Source organism: Kogia breviceps, chromosome 5 (assembly GCF_026419965.1).
Source record: "Kogia breviceps isolate mKogBre1 chromosome 5, mKogBre1 haplotype 1, whole genome shotgun sequence".
In the NCBI taxonomy this organism is placed as follows: Eukaryota; Metazoa; Chordata; class Mammalia; order Artiodactyla; family Physeteridae; genus Kogia; species Kogia breviceps.
The window spans coordinates 51769699-51792310 of record NC_081314.1 but is presented as its reverse complement, the minus strand read 5'-3'; the positions used below and the strand labels follow the sequence as shown (position 1 = coordinate 51792310).

The 22612-nt window shown below is 40.3% G+C and overlaps 2 protein-coding genes across 5 annotated transcripts in view; both read left to right on the top strand.

The window, feature by feature from the left end:
* PDCD10 (programmed cell death 10) overlaps positions 1–530 on the top strand; it is a 64212-nt gene extending 63682 nt beyond the window's left edge. For 2 of the 4 annotated variants that reach the window (XM_067033958.1, XM_067033959.1), the window contains exon 9: positions 174–512. In XM_067033958.1, coding sequence (XP_066890059.1) covers positions 174–333 — 160 coding nt within the window. In that variant the 3' untranslated portion in view covers positions 334–512. Of the gene's footprint in view, positions 1–173 lie in introns of all 4 variants that reach the window. The other 2 variants (XM_067033961.1, XM_067033960.1) reach the window with 2 other exon arrangements.
* Positions 531–4710: 4180 nt separating this feature from the next.
* WDR49 (WD repeat domain 49) overlaps positions 4711–22612 on the top strand; it is a 140417-nt gene continuing 122515 nt past the window's right edge. The window contains 1 exon segment of the mRNA XM_059063910.1: positions 4711–4878. Within this exon segment, the coding sequence (XP_058919893.1) occupies positions 4711–4878 (168 nt within the window).

The window sequence follows — 22612 nt, the reverse complement described above, 5'->3', positions numbered from 1 at the left end:
CTTAAAACCAGCGTTTACTGTTATATGTCTCTGAGCAACAGTGAGCACAGAGCTGTGTCTCATTTATTTTTGCTTTTCTGGTGTCTAAAGCAGTGCCTGGGAGAGAATAGGGCCTCAACACAGGAGCATCTTACGTAGAAATTGCATGTATAAAAATAAATGCTTTGTTTCAGGACTTCCCTGGTGGCGCAGTGGTTGAGAGTCCGTCTGCCGATGCAGGGTACGCAGGTTCAAGCCCTGGTCCAGGAAGATCCCACATGCCGCAGAGCAACTAAGCCCATATGCCACAACTACCTAGCCTGTGCTTTAGAGCCCACGAGCCACAATTACTGAGCCCGTGGGCCACAGCTACTGAAGCCTGCATGCCTAGCGCTTGTGCTCCACAACAAGAGAACCCACTGCAATGAGAAGCCCGCGCACCGCAATGAAGAGTAGCCCCCGCTCGCCACAGCTAGAGAAAGCCTGCATGCAGCAATGAAGACCCAATGCAGCCAAAAAATAAATAAAAATTAAAAGAAAACAAATGCTGTGTTTCAAAAGTGCTTGAACAGTTTATTCTAAGAGCCTTGAAGATACAACCTCAAACTTTGTTTCCCTCATTAATTTTTTTTTTTGTGGAATTCTGCCTCCATTTCGGACTCAATGCCACCCATTCCCAGGACCCGGCACTGAAAACTCAAAGCTATAGGAGAATTTCGCTTTCAGCCCATCCTATTTTACAAATGAGTACACATGACTATACCACTGTGTAGTTTATACAAAGTTCTGCGTTGGGCAATGTAGGGCTATGGGCGTTAGTGAGGTACCATCCTTGTTCTCAGGGAGTTAATGTTGTGGAAGAGAGACAAATACAAAGGCAACTAATTATATTGCAAGGCAGAAACAAAAACTGCTGTAGTGAAAGTGTAAACACGATGCTGTGGTTGCAGAGTGGAAGGAGGAATTAATTTGAACCAGGAGGATCCGGAACAAGGAAGGAAAGAAACTAATATTTATTGAGGGCTTAAAAGGTACACTACCGAATGTAAAATAGTTGGCTGGTGGGAAGCAGCTGCATAGCACAGGGAGATCAGCTCCGTGCTTTGTGACCACCTAGAGGGGTGGGACAGGGAGGGTGGGAGGGAGGCTCAAGAGGGAGGTACGGTATGGGGACATGATTCGCTTTGTTGTGCAACAGAAACTAGCACGGTATCGCGAAGCAATTATACTCCAATAAAGATCTATTTTTTAAAAAAAAGGTGCCAAAGGCAGGGCTGGTGTTTTCAGGCTCTGGGAACAGGTGATGTTTAAAGTGAGCTGGGGGCTGAAGGGGGAGGGCTGTAGGGGTGTGTTTGGCCCCTGGGACCACGTTGGGAAGGTGTGGGTTCAAGAAGCGAGGAGACTGTGAGAAGACACCTTTCCACTGACCCTGAGGGACGGAGCCTGGGCCAAGGAGGAGCTTCAGCTTGAGATGGTTTGGTGGGAAACGGGGTTTATACGGGGAAGCTGCTTTCTATTATAGGAAGCAGGTGGTGGGAGAATTCTAGGCAAAGATTAAGAATGTTAGTAAGAACAGGCCTGGGCTGACAGGAGGACAAACAAAAGGGAAGGGAAATTCAGAGGAAAGACAGGGCCTACATTTGTGTTGGTGCGGATGAATTTCGAGGGAGGAAGAGAGCAGTGATTTGGGGGTGAACTGGGAGTTGTGACAAGGACACATATGGGAGTGTCTGTTCAGTGGGGAAAATGATTCAGTCCCAAGGTTCCAAAGAAAGCAAAAGCTAGTGGATGTATCTGCTTGCATTGTCCTCTTTGGGTGCCGAGTGCTCCGCTGTGCTAGAAGCTGTTGGCTGGTCCCTACCGGAGAAGAGAGCAAGTGTCCGTCAGGCAGTCAGCTTTCTCTCCAGACTGAACCTTACACTTTTTAAAAAAATTATTTATTTATTCATTTATTTTTGGCTGCGTTGGGTCTTCGTTGCTGCACGCGGGCTTTCTCTAGTTGCAGTGAACAGGGGCTGTTCTTTGTTGTGGTGCACGGGCTTCTCATGGCGGTGGCTTCTCTTGTCGCAGAACATGGGCTCTAGGCGTGTGGGCTTCAGTAGTTGTGGCACGTGGGTTCAGTAGTTGTGACTCACGGCTCTAGAGTGCAGGCTCAGTCGTTGTGACACACGGGCTTAGTTGCTCCACGGCATGTGGGATCTTCCCGGATCAGGGCTTGAACCCATGTACCCTGCATTGGCAGGCTGATTCTTAACCACTGTGCCACGAGGGACGTCCTGAACCTTCCACTTTTTGAGAGCACAGACTGTCTTCATCAGTGCACCGTTCCCCACAGAACCTAGGATGGCACTGGGCATGTGGCAGATTTTCACAAACTCATAATTGATTCATGGCAAGCAAGAAGGAAAATTTCAGTATCGGCAAGAGGCTAGTTATGGACTTTACAGAGCAGTGGAAATTTAACCTGAAAATTAACCACACCGTTACAAAGAAGGTGAAAGCCATCGAAGATTTTATGATCAAGAATGATTTCTAATGCCACAATTTTACCGAAAGAAAACTGTGTCAGTTAATTAACTTCCACAGTAATTTGTTAGCTGTGCATTTTACTCTCCTGTTTTGACTAATGAAAACGTTTAGAGCTGCACCTTTCTGAAAACTAAATAGTCCAGGCAGTTTGACTCTCTTAGAATAATTAGAGAATTTTGCATCGTCATCCAGTGGGATGCCTACCTCTCCCAGTGCAGCTTCACAGAATATTTTTTCTGTTTCCTCTTTCTTCCCTCATTAGTGTCTGTTATTTAAGCCCAACTCTTCAACATATCACCGTAAAACATTTTACAGACATTTATAGGACTGATCTGGCTGAACTAAACTATTATTAATTTACTAATTAGGATGGTAAGAAGACAAATTTTATGCCTATGTGAGATGATTTAGGGGAATTTATCATATTAGGGCTTAAAGTTGTTTTTCTAATTTACATGAAGGGCTAAACCAGGAAAGGCAAATGTGTGGTAAATACGCTTCCCTCAGCCCTGTGCCCATGATACACATCCGTAATTTATAATGCCACTGTTTTCCTCTGAGCCTACATATGACTTCACAATTCTTCTCAACACAGCACTATAGACAGCAAGAGATTGGGACTGGCATGAAAGATGAACTAGACAGGTAACAGCTCCTATAAGACTGTAAACCCCTCACGGGTAGGCACCAGGTCCTTAGTAAATGGATTTTGGAATGAATGATGGACAGAGAAATTGATGAATTAATGGCTGCATGAATGATATTTCATTTTTTTTTTTCCAAAACTGGTCCTGGAAAGCCTTGGGATACTTGCATCTCTGTGTTGTAGGGAGTGTGCTTTGTACCACCACGTGCCTGTGAACACTAGCTCATTGAATGAAATTTTAGGAAAAGAACTTAGAGTATATCTAGTGACAACTTTTCAGTCTTACAGAGATGAAAATAAGGTGCAGAGATGGCCTCCATCTAAAGAGCAGGCTCCAAAGGCAGAGCCACTCCACGCCTTACTGACTGCATGGCCTTTGGCCTTTAGATTGCTTCTTCATCTGAAAAGTGGGAAGAGTGATCTTGTCTGCCTTGCAGGGTTATCGTGAAGCTTTAACAAGATAAGGAATTACAAAGTGCCTGGCATATGGTAAATACTAAAACAAAATATTAACTTTCTCCTTTTTCTTTCCTTTTCATTAATATTAGCTGAACCAGTGATGGTACTGTAAGTAGTTTTATCACAAGGTTTATCATATTATGTTATGCTGTGTTCCCCCCCACCCCCATACTTTCAATGAGTTGGAAGCCTATGCTAAACCATCCCTATTTTATGTACATAGAAACTAAGACAAAGAGAATATAGGAATGGATTCTTATTAAGTAAGAATGAAACATTTTTTATATGGAAAACGTGACATTCCTAAATTCATTGCTCTTTTCTTTGGCTAATCATCTTGTTTCATAATACATAACATGCTTCATAGAAAATGTATTTACAAAAGTTGTCATTAAATAATGCAGGGGTGAAATTTAATAAAAAATGAGTGTGCTGAATTGCCCTTTAAAAAAGCCTCAATGTTTACATTATATATTCCAAACTTCAGGTCAGTCATTAGTTGGGGAGGTGAAAGGCTTTATGTTGGTTGCCAGGAAGCACATAAAGGCAGCAGGGACGGATGAAACAAACAAGGCCACATTGCCGGGAAGGTGGCCTTCAGAGGCAAGCGCGTCACTGGGGCGGAAACCTTGCAGCTGTGTCACCTCACGCCTCCACACAAGAAAATGGAGTTAAAACCACAACATGTGAATAGAAGCAAGGTTAGCCAAAGAGATTTTGAGAAATTGCTTTTCTAATGCATTTAAAATGAGTATTAGATGTTGCATTCTGTGTCAGTTGCTATAGACACGGGGGAAGCTTTTACACTTTTTAAAATCAAGCCAGGTTAAACAGAGTACAAGGAGGGCATGTTTTAAAACAATTCAGCAGTGGGTTTTGAAAATAAACTGTGGAATTAAGGAAGTGGGGGGGGTTGACAGCTTTCATTCCCTACCACTGGGCTTGAACTTTTTGCCTTCTAATTGAGTACCTTGAAATGTACTTAGATTCTGGAATTCGATTGCTAAGTTGTTTCTTTTCAAAGGCACCTGTTGAAGGTAAAGAAAAAGAAAAATACTTAAGAGAGTTGAAGGCTGTTAAAAAGAGGTAAAGCCGTTATGAGTTGCCAGAATGCTACCTTTGAGTTGAACAAAGGATCCCATCCTGGGCCAGAGAACCCAGAGAGAATTTCACAAGGTGAAACTGCAGAGGAAGATGCCTGCATAGCCCTGCTTGAAAACCAACTCAGCCTGGGCGACTTTGTCCAAATACAAAGAGCCTTTGAGGTAAGCGTTAATCTTATTTCCTGGAGACTTTGGGTTGCTCATGAAGGAGACCAGGATGAAACAGAAAGAGATTTTTCTCTTAAAAGTTTTTTTTTTTTAATATACTTAATGGTTAAAACAGGGAATTGAAAAGAATTGGTCAGGGCTTGGCTTCCCTGGTGGCGCAGTGGTTGAGAATCCGCCTGCCGATGCACGGGACACGGGTTCGTGCCCCGGTCCGGGAAGATCCCACATGCCGCGGAGGGGCTGGGCCTGCGGCCCGTGAGCCATGGCCGCTGAGCCTGCGCGTCCGGAGCCTGTGCTCCACAACGGGAGAGGCCACAACAGTGAGAGGCCCGCGTAATTGGTCAGACCTGGATTTAACAGCAGAGTAACTTTATCCCTCAGTTCTTCGGGACAAATAATATTATTTAGTATGAAATTGCTGCTGTTGAATATCATTACCATCCAGGAAGGAAAATGAATTCTTGGACAAATTTTTTTCTTAGAGATCAACATGTTTTCGGAAAACAGAAAGTTACGACGGTGACAGGGGGAAGCCAGATCTGTAGAGTGACTCCCAATAATAACTGTCCTTGCAGGTAACATGGAAGTATCCCTCTGGAAATGCAAATAGCCACTTCCCGGTGTGCAAACATTCTCCCCTGCTTCACCCCAGCGACACAGCCCCTTTTCAAAGCAGATTGTGGCACTTCATAGTCTCAGATCCCATGGGAGGGACCAGTCTGCCATTCTTTTTGCAAATATTGGAGCAATGCCAATGAAAACAAAATTTTTAAAATTTTATTTTAATTCTACATATAAAATGAACCTTAGGAATTTTAACTATAAATGAATAAATTCCTTCTGTCTATCTTAATTAATTTTGAATTCTGCAGCTATGCCTAATGAACAGCCTATATCAAAATGATTCTTAGCTTCTCATGCTGATATGAAGAAGTACTCTTCCATGCTGTGGAATTTAGGTAGACATGAGCCTCCATCCTTTCTACTACATTACAGTTGCTAAAATATGATCTCAGGGCTTCAGAATGTCCTCCAGGGGGTGCTTGAGAATGTCATATTAATTTGAAACAGACATACAATGTTTGGGAATACCACCTTGAAATTAATAAAGTATGAAGAAATCTCACGGTTATATTGGCCTGTAATTGGCACAAATTTTAATCTTTACCTATCCAAAAAAAAGAGTTGCTAACCACTGAAATACTCTACTATACCCTGTTTTGTATAACAAGTTAAATTTTACCTGTTTTGATAATGTCCCAATAGTATCAACCATTTCGTTTTAATAGAATCTATCATATTTAGTAGCAAAGACATGCTCTGCCCTACACTTTTCTCATTTTAATCTTCATGTGTTTGCAGTTCATCCAAACCCATTTGTCTGAAAGATTTTAGTGCTACTCATGTCCAGTGCCCCAAATGAATCTGGCATAGCTTGAGAGACATAGCAAACATTTTGACAGCTTGAGGACATTCAGAAAAACCTAACAGCAGACTATGACAGCTTTAACTCGGGAATGAACAGAAATGTGGCAGTTTTTTCTGGTGTTAAGAACACAAAGTTGAACGCTAGGGTCTATTAGGAGCGTCAACTGTATAAAGTCAATGTGTTAGAAAGTGAAAGTGCTATAAAAGGTTGGAGGTGGGGGTTTTCCTCGTGGCGCAGTGGTTGAGAGTCCGCCTGCCGATGCAGGGGACAGGGGTTTGTGCCCCGGTCCGGAAGGATCCCTCCGCGGCTGGGCCCGTGAGCCATGGCATTGGCCCTGCGCGTCCGGAGCCTGTGCTCTGCAACGGGAGAGGCCACAACAGTGAGAGGCCCGCGTACCGCAAAAAAAAAAAAAAAAAAAGGTTAGGGGTGGGTGTTCTTTTCAGATTACCGATTAGTCTGGAGTGAACCCAAGTGAAATAGGAAAATTGGATCTCAAGATATATATATTTTTAACTTTAAATGTTTCAAAGGCTGGATCACTTATTTTGAAATTAACCAGTTGGAAAAGCAGGTACCACTGACGGACCAAATGGGAGAAAGAAACTGCTATTCAGAGCTTGCATGAACCTAGACAATCTAATTACAATCTTTTTAAAAAATGTAATTAAAAAAAAAAATTGAGCTTTGCAGGCATACTTCAAGAAAAAATGAAGTCCATCGATTTTTAACAGACTCAACAGACAGAATGGAATGATCCAATGGCAAATGTACAACCGGGAATAAAAGTTAGGCCCTTGAGACAACACGGTTTCCACACACAGCATGGACACCTAGAGAAGAATCATATACTAGATGATTTCTGTGGACTCTCTTCCTTCTGCCATGAGCGTTGGGCCCACAGGCCACAGGTGTAGATTGTTGTGAAAAGAAAAATTGCCTTCAGGGGCTGTCCTGCAACACAGAACCAGAAAGTCAGTGATTTGTAGGCCAGCCACTAAAGACATGCTCTTGGAATGCCGCGATTCTGGCACTGGATCCTTTCATCTCCTATTTTGTTTTTTGCACCCAGATTGCTTATTTGGGGCTGAAGAGTTTTCAGAAGGTAGGTAAAGTCCATGTCCTTAAATAGTAGTAGCAATGCTTAATTGAAAAATGGGAAGCTGAGTCTTCCTGTAGTCAATATTTCACATATGTTTCCAAATGAGATATTACATACCATATAAATCTCAGTAGTAACATTTAGGAATGAAGTGAGTAATGCTTATGTTTATTGCATGGTGGTATATGAGTCAGAATCACTTGGTGTATAAGAGTCAGGGGTCAGACTTCTTGGATTTGAGTCCCAGTTTTGCCACTGGCAATGAGACTTTGTGCTTAAATTGCTTAATCTCTCTGAGCCTCAGTTTCCTTTGTTTCTAACATGCGAATAATAGGGTTGTTGTGAGGATTAAATGGGGTATTATCCGGAAAGCACTTGAAAGAGTGCTTGACACAGAAAAAGTGCTCAATTAACATAGGTATTATATGTTCAGTGAGTAGAGGTTGAACAACATGGTCTTTAACGTTCTCTTAATTTTAACTCATACATTTCCTAAAAAAAAATTAAGCTTTGAATAACACAACTATGCTTTTACATTCCTTTTAATTGGGGTAGGAAGTGGAAGCAATGAGTTGCAAAGACAAATTCACATAGAAGAGTACAAAAGCATCATCTTTCCATGTCTTACTTCATATTTTATTAGCATGCGAAAGATTTTAAGTGATGTCTTGATCCTCTTCTTTAGAACAAAGAAGTTATCTGGATAGAAGTACTAGAAAAGTAACTTGTGGATTTCTTTTTCTTTCAAGTGATGGTGCCCAAAAAGTCATATATCGGCTCGCAGGGAATGAAACTTGTATTATTCATAGAATTGTAAAATGCTTGTTACTTAAACTTTCCTGTAGCACTCATTATGCTTAGAGAAATGGTGTGGTCTCTGGATATTCATATTGTTTTAATGTCAAACATACTTTACATTTTCTTAGATACTTCAGAAGTCAGTTATTGTGTGAGGAAGGATGGCTGTGATTTGCTAATTTTATAGGAATTCTGAGAAATAGAAATTATGGTCCAAGGGAAATGGAATTTTGGAAAAGCCACACTGAGACTTGATGTATACTGACCTTCTTCCAAGACTGTGGCTATGTAGGTTCCTGACTATTTCTTTTCTTTAATTCTCCATTGTTGACCTCTTCATGTCAGGACAGTCTGCTCTTTGATCTTGGAAGCCTGTATCTAGTTTGCCTATACTGCTGGACTCACTGGACTGGGTCCTGACCTGCCTCTGTCAGCAACTGTGTCTGTATCACCTCCTGGTACATTCTTTCTGGCCCAGAGCCATGGCCTGGCCCTACCCTGTCTACTCCATGCTGCTGTTTGCCGAAGTCCTACTAAATCTTTAGGTTAAATAGCTTGAAATGAAATCTCCTAAACCGCATGTAAAAGGTGAACTCTTTCTGCTTAAAGTCGGAAGGGCCAAGACAGTTCAGTGTGAGAAAGGAAGAGTAAAAATCCTAACAGGAAGTCCCCGGAGATGTTAGGGGAAGGCTCTCTGAACAAACTTGTCTTGGGAAGCTGAATGGAATCTAAACACAACACACTTGTGCTGACAATCTAAAAAGACCAGAGAAATTCAGAAGGCACTTTTGCAGGTCTGAAAATTGTGCTTGAGGTATAATAAACGGTTAAATCCACAGAATGTATGAAATCTTCATGCTTAATTGTCTTTATAAAATTCCCAAGATTCCTGTCTACAGCAGCGCCTATGAACAACGCTTCCTTGTACCAACAGGACAAAGCTGAGAGTTCTGATGCCCTGCTGGGAGGCTAGACTCTAAGGGAATACAGACAGTAGCTGTTATAAAAAATTTAATTACATACATTTATAATTAAATAAATCATATTAAGCCCCCCCACCAAAAAAAACCAAGAGCATTATTGGTTTCCTGCCCCTCCTGCTTCACCCCTTCCATCCTCAGCTCTCTCAGGGTTGAGAAGGAGAAATGAGTTACCCGCTTGGTGGTGACAGTGTTGGTCTGTATTTTTCAAGTGAAGTGGGGTTAATCTATTAAAAGACTATGAGATTGAAAAAAATATACAGACAGTCAGATTCCCACCTTTCCATTATTTATCCTTCTTTCTGAACTGTCAGGATTCTCCCAGTTCATTAGGGACCCACCTTTTCATTGCTCACTGTACCTTCACTATTAAGTTACCCAAATGGACAGGCCTTCCTGGCTATGGCTCATGTTCCAGAACTATTCTTACCTCTTGCTTCTTTCTTTTCTACCCCAGACATCACCATTCCAAACACATAAATAAAATCACCCATCTTTGTTTCATTCCCTTTCCTCAGAACTGTTAGATTTTACTTGCCTCTGTCAAAATATGAGACAGTCCATGAAGATCATTAAAAAAAATATTTTTAAGGTAAGACTGATAGTTAAAAACTGTATATTATGGAATCCAATAAAGTTCCAAAATTAGAAAATCTTTATTTTTATAGGGTGTGCAAACTGTGTAAAATATATAATAGCACATTCATGATAAAGACTTATTTCTTGCTCATATAGAGAGCAGATATTTCTCATAGGCAGGCAGCTCCAAGTAGGGATTCTTGTCCCCAGGCTCCTTCCATCTTCCTCCTTCCACAATGGCCATATGTCAAGCCTAGTCATGGGGGAAGAGCATGAAGGAGCACGTGGGAAGGGGTTTTGTGGGCCAGGTTCCTGTCCCAATTGCAAGGCCATCTGGAAAGTGTAGGCAGGCGTGTGCCCAGAAAATAGTCTCACCCACAATCCTTAGAGTTAATGGTAGGAAAATTTCCATCTCTCCTAATAAACCAGTGTGCTTATTTCATAGATTAAGGAAAGTCGTGTGCCTAATGGTGTTTTGTGTTTTGCCTTAGCTGCCAGGAAGTTCAAAGCTAAATTCAGTGTTCAACTGATACAACTATTCTTAACATAGATTTTTCTGGAACAATTGTCTTCTATTTTCATTATATGATCCTTGCTCTTTTATCTTTGCTTTAACTGCCTATGTACCTTCTATTGTAACTGAACTAAAACTCTTTCTAGAAATCAGTGGAGGTAAAAATGATGAATAAAAATTTAATATCTTTGAAGTTCAGTAAGATTTTATAAAACACTTCTGTAGGTATCGTGTTATTTGATCCTCTCACCAGCCTGGAATGTAGGCAGGGCAGATATTTTTATTTCCCATTTACACATAAGGAGAATAAAGCTCAAAGATATTTAATTGAGTTATCCTATGGGGCAGAGCCAGGGCTCTGGGTTAGATTGCCAACTTCCCAGCCCATTGTATGGCATGGCTCTCACTTGCCACCAGGCAATCTCCCTTTGAGATTTGCTCTAAGGAATAGGAATCCAATAGGATAAGGACTTCATTAACAAAATGAGCATGTCAAGTTAGTAGCACACAGGCACTATGCCTTGGTAACTAGGAATTAATGCACAATCAGCAAATAATCAACACTTCCTACAATAAAATCAATGCACAGAAGGGTGGAAGAATAAAAGGAAAAGATAGGAATCACTCATTGCTTTTTAATTATTTTTTTCCTTTCTAAAGGCATTCGATGGAAGCTTGAGAGAAAGTAAACAGGTAAAGCTTAATCTGTAACTTTATTCCATAGTACAGAGTACATTCAGCAATCTCAGTCAATCCATCACCTGCTGAACAAAGGCAGCAGGGCAGAGCATTTCTTGCCCCAACTCCCTTAGTGGAATCAAAAAAACCTATTTTGGATGGCAGTAGAAAATCAGTGAACCCTGCAGGCACCCCTCCTCAGCATTAAGGTAATAGCGTGAAGACAAATCCAACAGCCCTGCAGCTGGCACAATTGGAAACGACAGAGGAATTCTTTGGTGGTTTTGTCTGCGTTGCTAGAATTCATGGGTGAGGTTAACAAATGATGCCATCACCAAAACACAAGCAAGTGAAGTTCTTTGTCAACACATGAAAAATCAGTCTTCCTGAACACTGCTGCCTTTGTGCTAAATTTTGTGACAAGTTCTAATGGCTTCATGCCTTTTCTAATTTTTCTGTGTGCTTTCATAACAGGTGCTTATAAAAATTAATCTTGGTCAGAGAGGGTGGTGAAGAGTGCTTTTGGGGGACAGACATTTTAACCTTAAGCTTTGGCCAGGACTGAAGCAGAGAAGGCAACCAAGAAACTGGTCATAAAGGAGAAAGAAAGAAAGCAAAGATGGCTATTTGCTATTCATTTGTAGTCTATCAACTTAGCCAGACCTTTAGACCTAGGGCACAGCCTACCTTTGTAATTTCCTGAAAATTAAAAAAGGAAAATGAAGAAAGACAACTGGAGAACTATAGTTTGTGCTATTTTGATTTCACATTTGTCCTGTGTTAGCAAGTATAGCACACTCAATGATGAGACAAGACCCCACCAACTTTGTTGCTAGAAATAGGAATCCTCTGAATTGTCTCTTGTTGATTTCTGACCTTTGCCTGAAGCTCTGCCTCACGCTTGCTCAGATGTGAATCCCTTGGGTCTCTTCTTCGCTCATCACGTCTTACCGCCATATTATGGATAAGCATCTTGTGAGATATTGATTCTCTGGGCACCAGCATTCTCTGCTGAGGACTTCCAGGGACATGGTTTTCCTCTACTCCATCACCTCCCATGTTCTCCCTCCCTAATTCTCTCAACACCCCCGAGGCCAGGTTGTCACACTGGTCTTCCTCCAGATCTGTCCAATATGGTGGCCATGGGCCACAAGTGGCTATTTAAGTTAAAATGAAATAAAGTTAGAACTTAATAAAATAAAAAATTCAGTTACTCACAAGCACCAACCACATCTAAAATATTCAGTAGGCTCATGTAGCTTGTAGGCACCACATCGGATAGTGCAGATTATAGAAGATTTTCTTCATCACAGAAAGTCCTATTGGATAAGGCTGTTTCAGACCTTTCTCTTGGTATCCTACTAACTTGTTCCCCTTCCTCACTTCTGGACACATTTATATGGCCAAGGGGCTACTTTCAGCCCCTTAATCCCCTTGGAAATATACAAGACTGCTCATTCCTTAGAGCCTGGAGGCCAAACTGATTTATTTGCCCCAGAGATACCAGAAAATATTTTCCTTTACTTTAGTCTAAGACCTATCTCTCCACTTTCCTAGGGCTGTAAAGAATGGGAACATCCATTTCTTTCAAGGGAATCCTTACCTCCGCCTTCAAGGCCCCCTCCCCTCGCCACTAGTATTCAGTCTGGATTTATGGTTCCAACAAGTCAGTCACAAAATTATCTGACACTGGCACATTACCCAAATTGTTCATGCTGGTGGTATTTTAGTTACTTGAATGCTTTAACAGTATTCCTGTTTTAGGACCTATCAAATGCTGGTGCCTCATGTTGGAATATCCCTGCTTCCCTCCCCCCAGTCTCCAGCCAACTCCTACTCATACTTCATGTGTAAATACCACCATCCCAGAAAGTCTTCTCTCACTACCCAGGCTGGGTTAGCACCGTATCCTGTTCCTATTTTCTCTCTTCATAGCTCCTGTGTGTTCTTTTCTTTCTCTAATTGCAGATGCTCTGATTAAGTACAAGTAGAGCCATGTAGAAGGATCAGGCTGGCAGAGAGAAATCGATGTGAGACCACAGAGCGTGGCAACCCTGGGTGCAAATGAGATTATCTTGAGGAAAGAGCAGGGTGTCTAAGACAGGATCTTAGGGGAATCCTTCAAGGGGGTAGAGAAACAACTGGAGTCCATACCATAAATAAAGAAGCAGGGTTATTTCCTGGAAGTTGAGGGAGGAGAAACAAACAGAAAAAAGTGGTACAGTCAGTCATATACAATTTTTATGACTCCTATTCTTTTATTTCTTTTATTATTAAAAGAAAAAGAAGGAATATATTATTTTCATTGTACAAAATCAAAGTTACACATGAAAGTCTTCTCTTACCATGGCTTACGCTTAGCAACTACAGTACCCTGGGTAACTACTCTTAATGTTGCATACTTCTAGTGTATTTTTCATTCATTTCTACCCATATATGCATGTACACATATCACATGTAGCTTTACTTTACATACAGTGTATTTTACATATAATATATATTACATATTTTATTTTGTGCTTTCAAGGAAGAGTGCCACATAAATAGCTGCTAATCATGTGAAAAGATACTCCAAATCACTAGGAATTGGATTTGAAATTTGAATCAAAAAAGAAGACATCCGGGCTTCCCTGGTGGCACAGTGGTTTAGAGCCTGCCTGCCGATGCAGGGGACACAGGTTTGTGCCCTGGTCCGGGAAGATCCCACATCCCGTGGAGTGGCTGGGCCCGTGAGCCATGGCCGCTGGGCCTGCGTGTCCGGAGCCTGTGCTCTGCAACAGGAGAGGCCACAGCAGTGAGAGGCCCAAGTACCGCAAAAAAAAAAAAAAAAAAAGAAATACTTTTTCATTCATCAGCTTGGCAAAGATTAAAAAGATCAATAATGTTTACTGCTGGCAAAGAATCAGGGAAATGAACACTATTACTAAGATTGTAAATTGTGAAGGCTTTTTTGGTAGACAATTTTCTGGAATATATCAAATGTAAAATGTATCAAATGCATACTTCTTGAACCAGCAATTCCAATTCTACAAGCTATCCTAAATAAATTATGACAGGTACAGAAATAAAATTTGTATAAAAATATTCATTGTAATATTGTCAATAAAATGGAGTATTTAAAACACCCCAAATATTCATCAATAAATTAATGGATAAATGAATTATGGTATACTTCTACTACTCAGCTATTAAAAAGAATAAGGAAGACATAAGACTGCCAAGATTAACTGTTCAGTGAAAAAAAGAAAATTGCAGAACAGTGCATAATCATATTCTAAAATGAAAAATGTGTGTATTTTCCATAATTGAGACCTTGTATGTCAAAGTCTCAATTATGGAAAAATAGAACTGTGCTTGTAGCAGGGTAAGGTCTGGAAAATGGCTTCGTGGACTCCTTATCTATACCATAATTCAGTGCAAAGATAAATGTTATTAAAATGTCAGTATATCTTAATAGCCTAAAGACTCGGTGCTACTATTTTCTAAATGTATGGTCTAACGATGCTGAATTTAAAAGCAGCACCTTTTATACATACTTTGTCTCTCTATGAAGTAGTTTTCTCCATCACCTTCCTTTCATTGAACTTTAGCATTAAGAGAGAGACTATAGAGAGCCATTGTTGCCTTTATTTTTCAGGTGAGGAAACAAAAATCCAAATGAAGGGATTTGTCCATTTGAGTTGTTGGCAAAACCAGAACATCACCCAAAGTGGTCTGATTTCCATTTTTGTCTCTTTTCTCTTAGTGAACAACGCTAAACTTTACTCAAATTTATTTCTCATCTTCCAACATTATTTTATACAGTATGATTCTATAACTTGACCATTGTTCACTACTCTGACCCCCTCCCAAAACTGGCTATTATTGGTAAAACAGATGAGCACCACTTCTACAATATAGATGAGAATATTAACAATACAGTCATTCATTTACTGATTCTTACAACAGATATTTATTGAATGTTTACCCTGTGGAAGTTGAAAACCACGGAGAACCAGACCTTCCCTCATGGAGAGCTATATTGACAAATAAACTTGGAGTTATTCTGTAATCACTCAGTGCTCTGAGGAGAGAGCAATGTTGGGGGAGCACATAGCTCACATTGGGGAGGGGACTCCAGGGAGGCTTCCTGGAGGAAGTAACATCCAGGCTGCCATCTGGCAGAAGGGCATCACTCAGGCAGATAAATGGGGCTTGGGAGAGTAGTTTTCTAGAAAGAGGATGCGAAGTACAAAGTTTGCTTGAGCAGAAGCAGTGTGATGCTTTTTGAAGAAGTCAGAAAACTCATCTGAAAAGGGGAAAGGAAGGAAAGATAAGGCTGGAGCATCAAGCCAGAACCATCAAGAGGGCCTTAGAGAACTGTGTTAAAGAGACAGACAAAGAGACGGACAGATAAAGAAGATGCGGTACATATATACAATGGAGTATTACTCAGCCACAGAAAGGAATGAAACTGGGTCATTTGTAGAGACGTGGATGGACCTAGAGACTGTCATACAGAGTGAAGTAAGTCAGAAAGAGAAAAACAAATATCACATATTAACGCATAGATGTGGAATCTAGAAAAATGGTACAGAGGAACAGGTTTGCAAGGCAGAAATAGAGACACAGATGTAGAGAACAAATATATGGACACCAAGGGGGGAAGTGGGTGGTGGTGGTGGTGGTGTGATGAATTGAGAGATTGGGATTGACATATATACGCTAATATGTATAAAATAGATAACTAGTAAGAACCTGTTGTATAAAAAATAAATTAAATAAAAATTTTTAAAAAAATGTATACACCCTTAGGTTCATTTCAGCATTATTTATAATAGTCAATATGTGGAAGCAACCTAAGTGTCCATCAATAGATGAATGGATAAAGAAGAAGTGATACACACACACAAAAATAAATAAATAAAGAGACGGATATTGGGGGGCTGTATGGAGCCACTGACTTGTTTTAATCATGGGAATGACATGATGGGATTGGCATTTTGGAAATGATCACTAAGGCTGTGTTTTTTGAAAATGGTTCGGAGGTAGAGGTGGGAGCAGGGCCGAAAGGAGGCGGAGAGGCCACTCAGAGGGCTAGTACTATGGCCTGCCCGCACAGCAGAGATTAGTGGAGAGATTCGGGAGTGATGGTGCACAGAACTCGTTGATCAGTTGAGTGTATTAAGGTGGTAACATACATTGGGTTGGGGAACACAGGAAGAGAAATGAGGTTTTTTTTTCTCTTTGAACTTTTTATTTTGAAAAATATCAAACCTACAGAAATTTGAAAGTGGAAAGACAAGTGCAGTGAATATATACCCTCCACCCAGATTCAGTAATTGTTAATATTTTGCTGCCTGGGTAGCTTATAAACAACAGAAATTTATTTCTCACAGTTCTGGAGGCTGGGAGTCTGAGATCAGGGTACCAGCCTGGGTGGGTGAGGGCCCACTCCCAGGCTGTAGACTTCTTGTTGTGTCTTCACATGGTGGAAGGGGCTAGGGAGCTCTCTGAGGTCTCTTTTATAAGAGCACTAATTCCATCTATAAGGGCTCCATCTTCATAACCTATCACTTCCCAATGGTCCCACCTCCTAATATCATCACATGGGGCATTAAGATTTCAACTTGTGAATTTTGGGGAGACATGAATATTCAGAACATAGCACATGGTTTTACCTCAGTCATTTAAAAGTTATTTCAGGCATGATAATAGTTTGCCCCAATTAACTCAAAATATATCTCCTAGGAACAAGGGTCTTCTTCTAAATAACAATAATGAAATTATCTTACCCACGTAATTTAACTTCATATATTACCTAATAAAAATGTGTGTATTAAAGTATCCCTGTTTGGCGGGCTTCCCTGGTGGCGCAGTGGTTGAGAATCTGCCTGCTAATGCATAGGACACAGGTTCGAGCCCTGGTCTGGGAAGATCCCACATGCTGCAGAACAACTAGGCCCATGAGCCGCAACTACTGAGCCTGCGCGTCTGGAGCCTGTGCTCCTCAACGAGAGAGGCCGCGATAGTGAGAGGCCCGCGCACCGCGATGAAGAGTGGCCCCCACTTGCCACAACTAGAGAAAGCCCTTGCACAGAAACGAAGACCCAACACAGCAAAAATAAACTAATTAATTAATAAACTCCTACCCCTAACATCTTCTTTAAAAAAAATAGCCCTGTTTGTCCTGGTAATGTCTTTAATTTTTTTTTTCTTTTAAATTATAGATCCCTTCCAGGATCACACATTTCCTTTAGTTTCCTTTAATCTAGAAGCATTCTCTTACTTTTTCTCATCTATCATGACATAGATATTTTTGAAGGGTCATGTCAGATGTCTAGAACATCTCACAATCTGGATTTTCTTATTGATTCTTCACTGTTAGATTTTGGTTCACCATTTTTGGAAGGAATACTACGTAAGAAATGTTATGTCCACCACTTGAATGACATCAGAGGCACAGCATGTCAGTTTGTCTCATTACTGTTGATGCTATAAGTTGGATCCCTTGATAAAGTGGGTCCACTAGAGTTCTACCTTGTAAAGGTACCTGTGGCATGGTACTTTGATATTGTGTTATAGTATTCTTCAATAACTTTCACCCATTACTTTGAGAATTAATTGATGATCTTTGCTTGAAACAATGACTACATAGGCTTGGAAAATGGTGACTTTTAAATTCTTTTGATCCTTGTTTATTCTCAATGTAGCATTCCCAATGTAGCATTCCTCTGTAATAAAGCGGCTTCTTCTTTCTCACTCCCTTTTCTCTCTTCCTTCTATTATCTGTTTGTCTGTCTGTCTCTGTGTATCTTGGGTGTTACTACAGACTCGTGGATTCATTTATTCTATTCAACGCATTATTATCTATTACCATCATTATTCTTTCTGATACTGAAATTGCCCACGTTTGGACAGTGTGAGCCCCTTCAAGCCAGCTCCTGCATCCTTTTTACATGTTTCCATCAATCTTTTATCACTTCCTTGCTTTCTGGCAGAGCTTCTGCATTACAGTCAACCTTAATCAACTGTGGACATTGGTCAGTGAACAGACAGTGGTAAATGCTGCCAGAAAAAATACTGGAGTTTCTCCCACCATTGATAGGGTATGATTAGACTACTATAAAGTTCTGGGGAAGGAAAAAAGACCCCAAAGCAGCCTGTCATAAAGATCAAATTCTTTTTTTTTTTTTTCAGTTTGATGAGTTAAAAAAAATTTTTTTTTATTGGAGTAGAGTTGCTTTACAGTGTTGTTTTAGTTTCTGCTGTACAGCAAAGTGAATCAGCTATACATAAACGTATATCCCCTCCTTTTTGGATTTCCTTCCCATTTAGGTCACCACAGAGCACTGAGTAGAGTTCCCTGTGCTATACAGTAGGTTCTCATTAGTTATCTATTTTATACACAGTATCAATAGTGTATATTTGTCAATCCCAATCTCCCAATTCATCACACCCCTGCCTTCCCCCCTTGGTATCCATATGTTTGTTCTCTACATCTATGTCTCTATTTTTGCTTTGCCACTAAGTCATCTGCACCATTTTTCTAGACTCCACATATAAGTGATATTATACAAAATTTGTTTTTTTCTTTCTGACTTACTTCACTCTGTATGACAGTCTCTAGTTCCATCCATGTCTCTACAAATGGCACTATTTCATTCCTTCTTATGGCTGAGTAATATTCCATTGTATATATGTACCACATCTTTATCCATTCCTCTGTTGATGGACATTTAGGTTGCTTGCTTGTCCTGGCTATTGTAAATAGTGCTGTGCTGAATATTGGGGTGTGTGTATCTTTTTGAATTATGGTTTTCTCCAGGTATATGCCCAGTAGTGGGATTGCTGGGTCATATGGTAGTTCTATTTTTAGTTTGTTAAGGAACTTCCATACTGTTCCTCATGGTGGCTGTATCAATTTACATTCCCACCAACAGTGTAGGAGGGTTCCCTTTTCTCCATACCCTTTCCAGCATTTATTGTTTGTAGATTTTTTGATGATGACCATTCTGACTGGTGTGAGCTGATACCTCATTGTAGTTTTGATTTGCATTTCTCTAATAATTTGTGATGTTGAGCATCTTTTCATGTGCCTCTTGGCCATCTGTATGTCTTCTTTGGAGAAATGTCTATTTAGGTCTTCTTCAACCCAATTTTTTGATTGGGTTGTTTGTTTTTTTGATGTTGAGCTGCATGAGCTGTTTGTATATTTTGGAGATTAATCCCTTGTCAGTTGCTTCATTTGCAAATATTTTCTCCCATTCTGAGGACTGTCTTTTCATCTTATTTATGGTTTCCTTTGCAGTGCAAAAGCTTTTAAGTTTCATTAGGTCCCATTTGTTTATTTTTTTTTTTTTATTTCCATTACTCTAGGAGGTGGATCAAAAAAGATCTTGCTGTGATTTATGTCAAAGAGTGTTCTCCCTATGTTTTCCTCTAAGAGTTTGATAGTGTCTGGCCTTACATTTAGGTCTCGAATCCATTTTGCGTTTATTTTTGTGTATGGTGTTAGGTAGTTTTCTAATTTCATTCTTTTACATGTAGCTGTCCAGTTTTGCCAGCACCACTTATTGAAGAGACTGTCTTTTCTCCATTGTATATTCTTGCCTCCTATGTCATAGATTAGGTGACCGTAGGTGCATGGGAGGCCAAATTCTTCAGTGGAAGAGCTGAGGAGGAGATTAAGGGTGTGTGTATATGTGTGTGTGGGGGGGCTGTATCTTAGTGGCTTGAAGCCACATGGAGGGGGGTTCATGAAAAACTAACAAGTATTTATATCTATATTTTATCAATGGCTGTGTTGCCTATGGGATTTTCTCAATGGCCCTTTATTGCCACGTCACTGTCTGCCCTCTTGTTGTCTCCCATCCTGTCCACCTGCCCTTTCTGACACTATTCTCTTCCTATCTGCTCAAACGAACAACAAAAACAAATACCAGGGCTTCCCTGGTGGTGCAGTGGTTGAGAATCTGCCTGCCGATGCAGGGGACATGGGTTCGTGCCCCGGTCCGGGAAGATCCCACATGCCGCGGAGTGGCTGGGCCCGTGAGCCATGGCCGCTGAGCTTGCGCGTCCGGAGCCTGTGCTCTGCAATGGGAGAGGCCACAACAGTGAGAGGCCCGCGTATCGCAAAAAAAAAAAAAAAAAAAAAAAAATTCTTTTTCTCTCCTTTAGAGCAACTTGAACCTTTTGCTTTCTTGATTGATGTCTTTCATGGGCCTCAGGTTTCACTTTCTAACTAAACGAAGTCTCAAGAAATTTTCTCAAAGATATTTTGGCATCAAATATTAACTTAGTACATTTTTCACCTTATAAGGACTGGAAGGAATCCAGTAAAAGATTTAGTTAAAGGTTTTTAATCTTCTTGGTAAGAACCATTTCAGTGGAGGTGAAGGGAAAGAAGCTGGACTGCAAAGGTTGAGTAAATTGGAGGAGAGAAAATTGAGACAGTGTGTGAACGTGATTCTTTTGAAAAGGTTGTTTGAAAGGAGAAGGTGGGGCAGTAGCTGAAAGCAGATGGGAATGTCAGGGAAAATTTTTAACAGTTCAAGTAATTTGATTACGTTGAAATGCTTATGAAAAGGAGTCAATAGAGAGCAAGAGAAGAGAGTCACTGAGGTGGTGGGGGAAGGACATATCCAGGAAACAGAATTTCTGTTACCACAGAAAGGAAGGAAGGAAATGGCTACAGTTGCAGGTCAATCTCTATGTGCGTGCAGAAAACTGAGGACGTTCCCATCTGATTGATGTCCCCTACCCCTCTTCCTCCTCCTCTCTATTTTCCTTCTTCATTGCTGTGAATTAGTAGTCAGACTGCTCTGTTAGGAATGGACAGGGAAATGATAAAGTAGGTGTTTGAAGAAAGTGAAAATAAGGGTAAGAGTTCAGCCAGGAAACATGGAAGCTTCCTAGTAGCATAGGAGGGACCTGTTGAGGTTGGAGATCATGCATTTTATTACTGTGACACCATTCTGCCCATTTCTGTGATATTTGTTCAGCAGCCTGGTGTAGGCATGGAGAAGATGCTTTTCCAGGGCTAGTGTTCCGCTAGACACCTGGGATGGAAGTGTGACAGAGAAAAAGAATGAGTATAATGGCCAGAGATTGGTTGAAGTGTTGGATTTCTGGTTTGAGAAGGATACGAAGAGCAGGAAGGAGCTGATAATTTGGTTTAAAAAATTTTCCTCTGCATCCTGAATTGGAATCTTTCTGACTTTTTAGTCATTTCCTGCTTACTATATTGATTCAGAGTTCATATGTAAATTTTAAGTAGATCAACAGAAAGCTTTAGGGTTCTAAGTAAATAGCTTTTAGCAAAATTGCATGAGACCATTTGGGTATACATATTCCAACCTCATATTTTTCTGTTTTTTTGATGAATGTGCTATCCTAGAGAGAATCAGATTTTGTTGAAGTCAACATATTTGTGGCATGATGAAAGTGGTTAGGAATTGGAAATCCTAGATTCTAAGCCTATTTCTGCCAACAGTGAGCTCTGTGACCTCAGAGAAATCTTTTTAATTCTCTGGGCCTCAGTTTCTTCCTTTTAAATGAAGGGTTTGGTGTAGATTCTCTAAACTTTCTTTCCAGCTCTAACATGCCTGAAGTTCATGGATGTGTGCAATTCTTTGACTCCATCTGTGGTTTCCAGTGAAGAGAGAGCAATTGTTTTTAAAAACAGTATATGTTTATCCTACTGTAAGGATATTTCCAAATGAAGATCAATGAAGCTCAAATGTCTCTTGGCTATACCATTCCACTGGTCAGGCTCATTCCTCCAAGTTTTTAAGCTTAGGCAAAACAGATGATAGTGATAAACATGGTTTAGGTCCATAGCAGAAAATTAAAGACTTCCATAGACTTAGAGAAAAATATTATGACACTTACACTTCTCAGGGAATATGATCTTTATTTAAAAGAGAAAGATTTATTGACTTTCTATCCTGCAGCTGCAATTCACTTCTAATTTACCAGTTGGATAGGAAATCTAACTGTTGAATTTTTGGTTTGGGAGAGTTTAGTTCTAAACCTTGAATTCAGTGTGGGGGTTTCAAGGCCTGTGTCTTTGTTAGTCACAAAAATTTAACTCCATTTAGATTGGTGAGCTCTTGAATCATTGATATCATAGTGTAAATGAAAATTAAAACCAACTAAAATCCATTGAAGCAAGAAAAAAATAGCAGTATGAACCTTGGCTGGCAGACTAGTCTCTTCTGTTGTTCAATCTCTCATGAATGTTCATTGGTAGATGAAAATTGCAAGGGATGATATAAACTGATGCATCTGTTTGAAATAACATATCTAATCTTCTGCTCCAGAAGATGTTCACAGGGTTTGACAGCAAACTCTAATACATATTCATAACCAATGCACTTTTTGACCAAGGGAAATGGAGGCAAGTGCAACAGAATGAAGTGTGAGGAAGCAGCATGCCAATTTTAAATTTAATTATAGAGATGGGGGGAAGGATGCACTGAGATAGTGTATCTTCATCCAGCTGTCATGGAGCATTACCCAAAAATCATGCTACATATTTGACAGAAGAAATATTATTTTTGGATAAGTACTTGATAAAGCCAGCAGATTCTCGGGAAAACAAGATTCTGAGATCCTATTAGAAACTGGTTTTTTTTATATAGAGAAAAAGAAGCACTGCAGAATTTTAA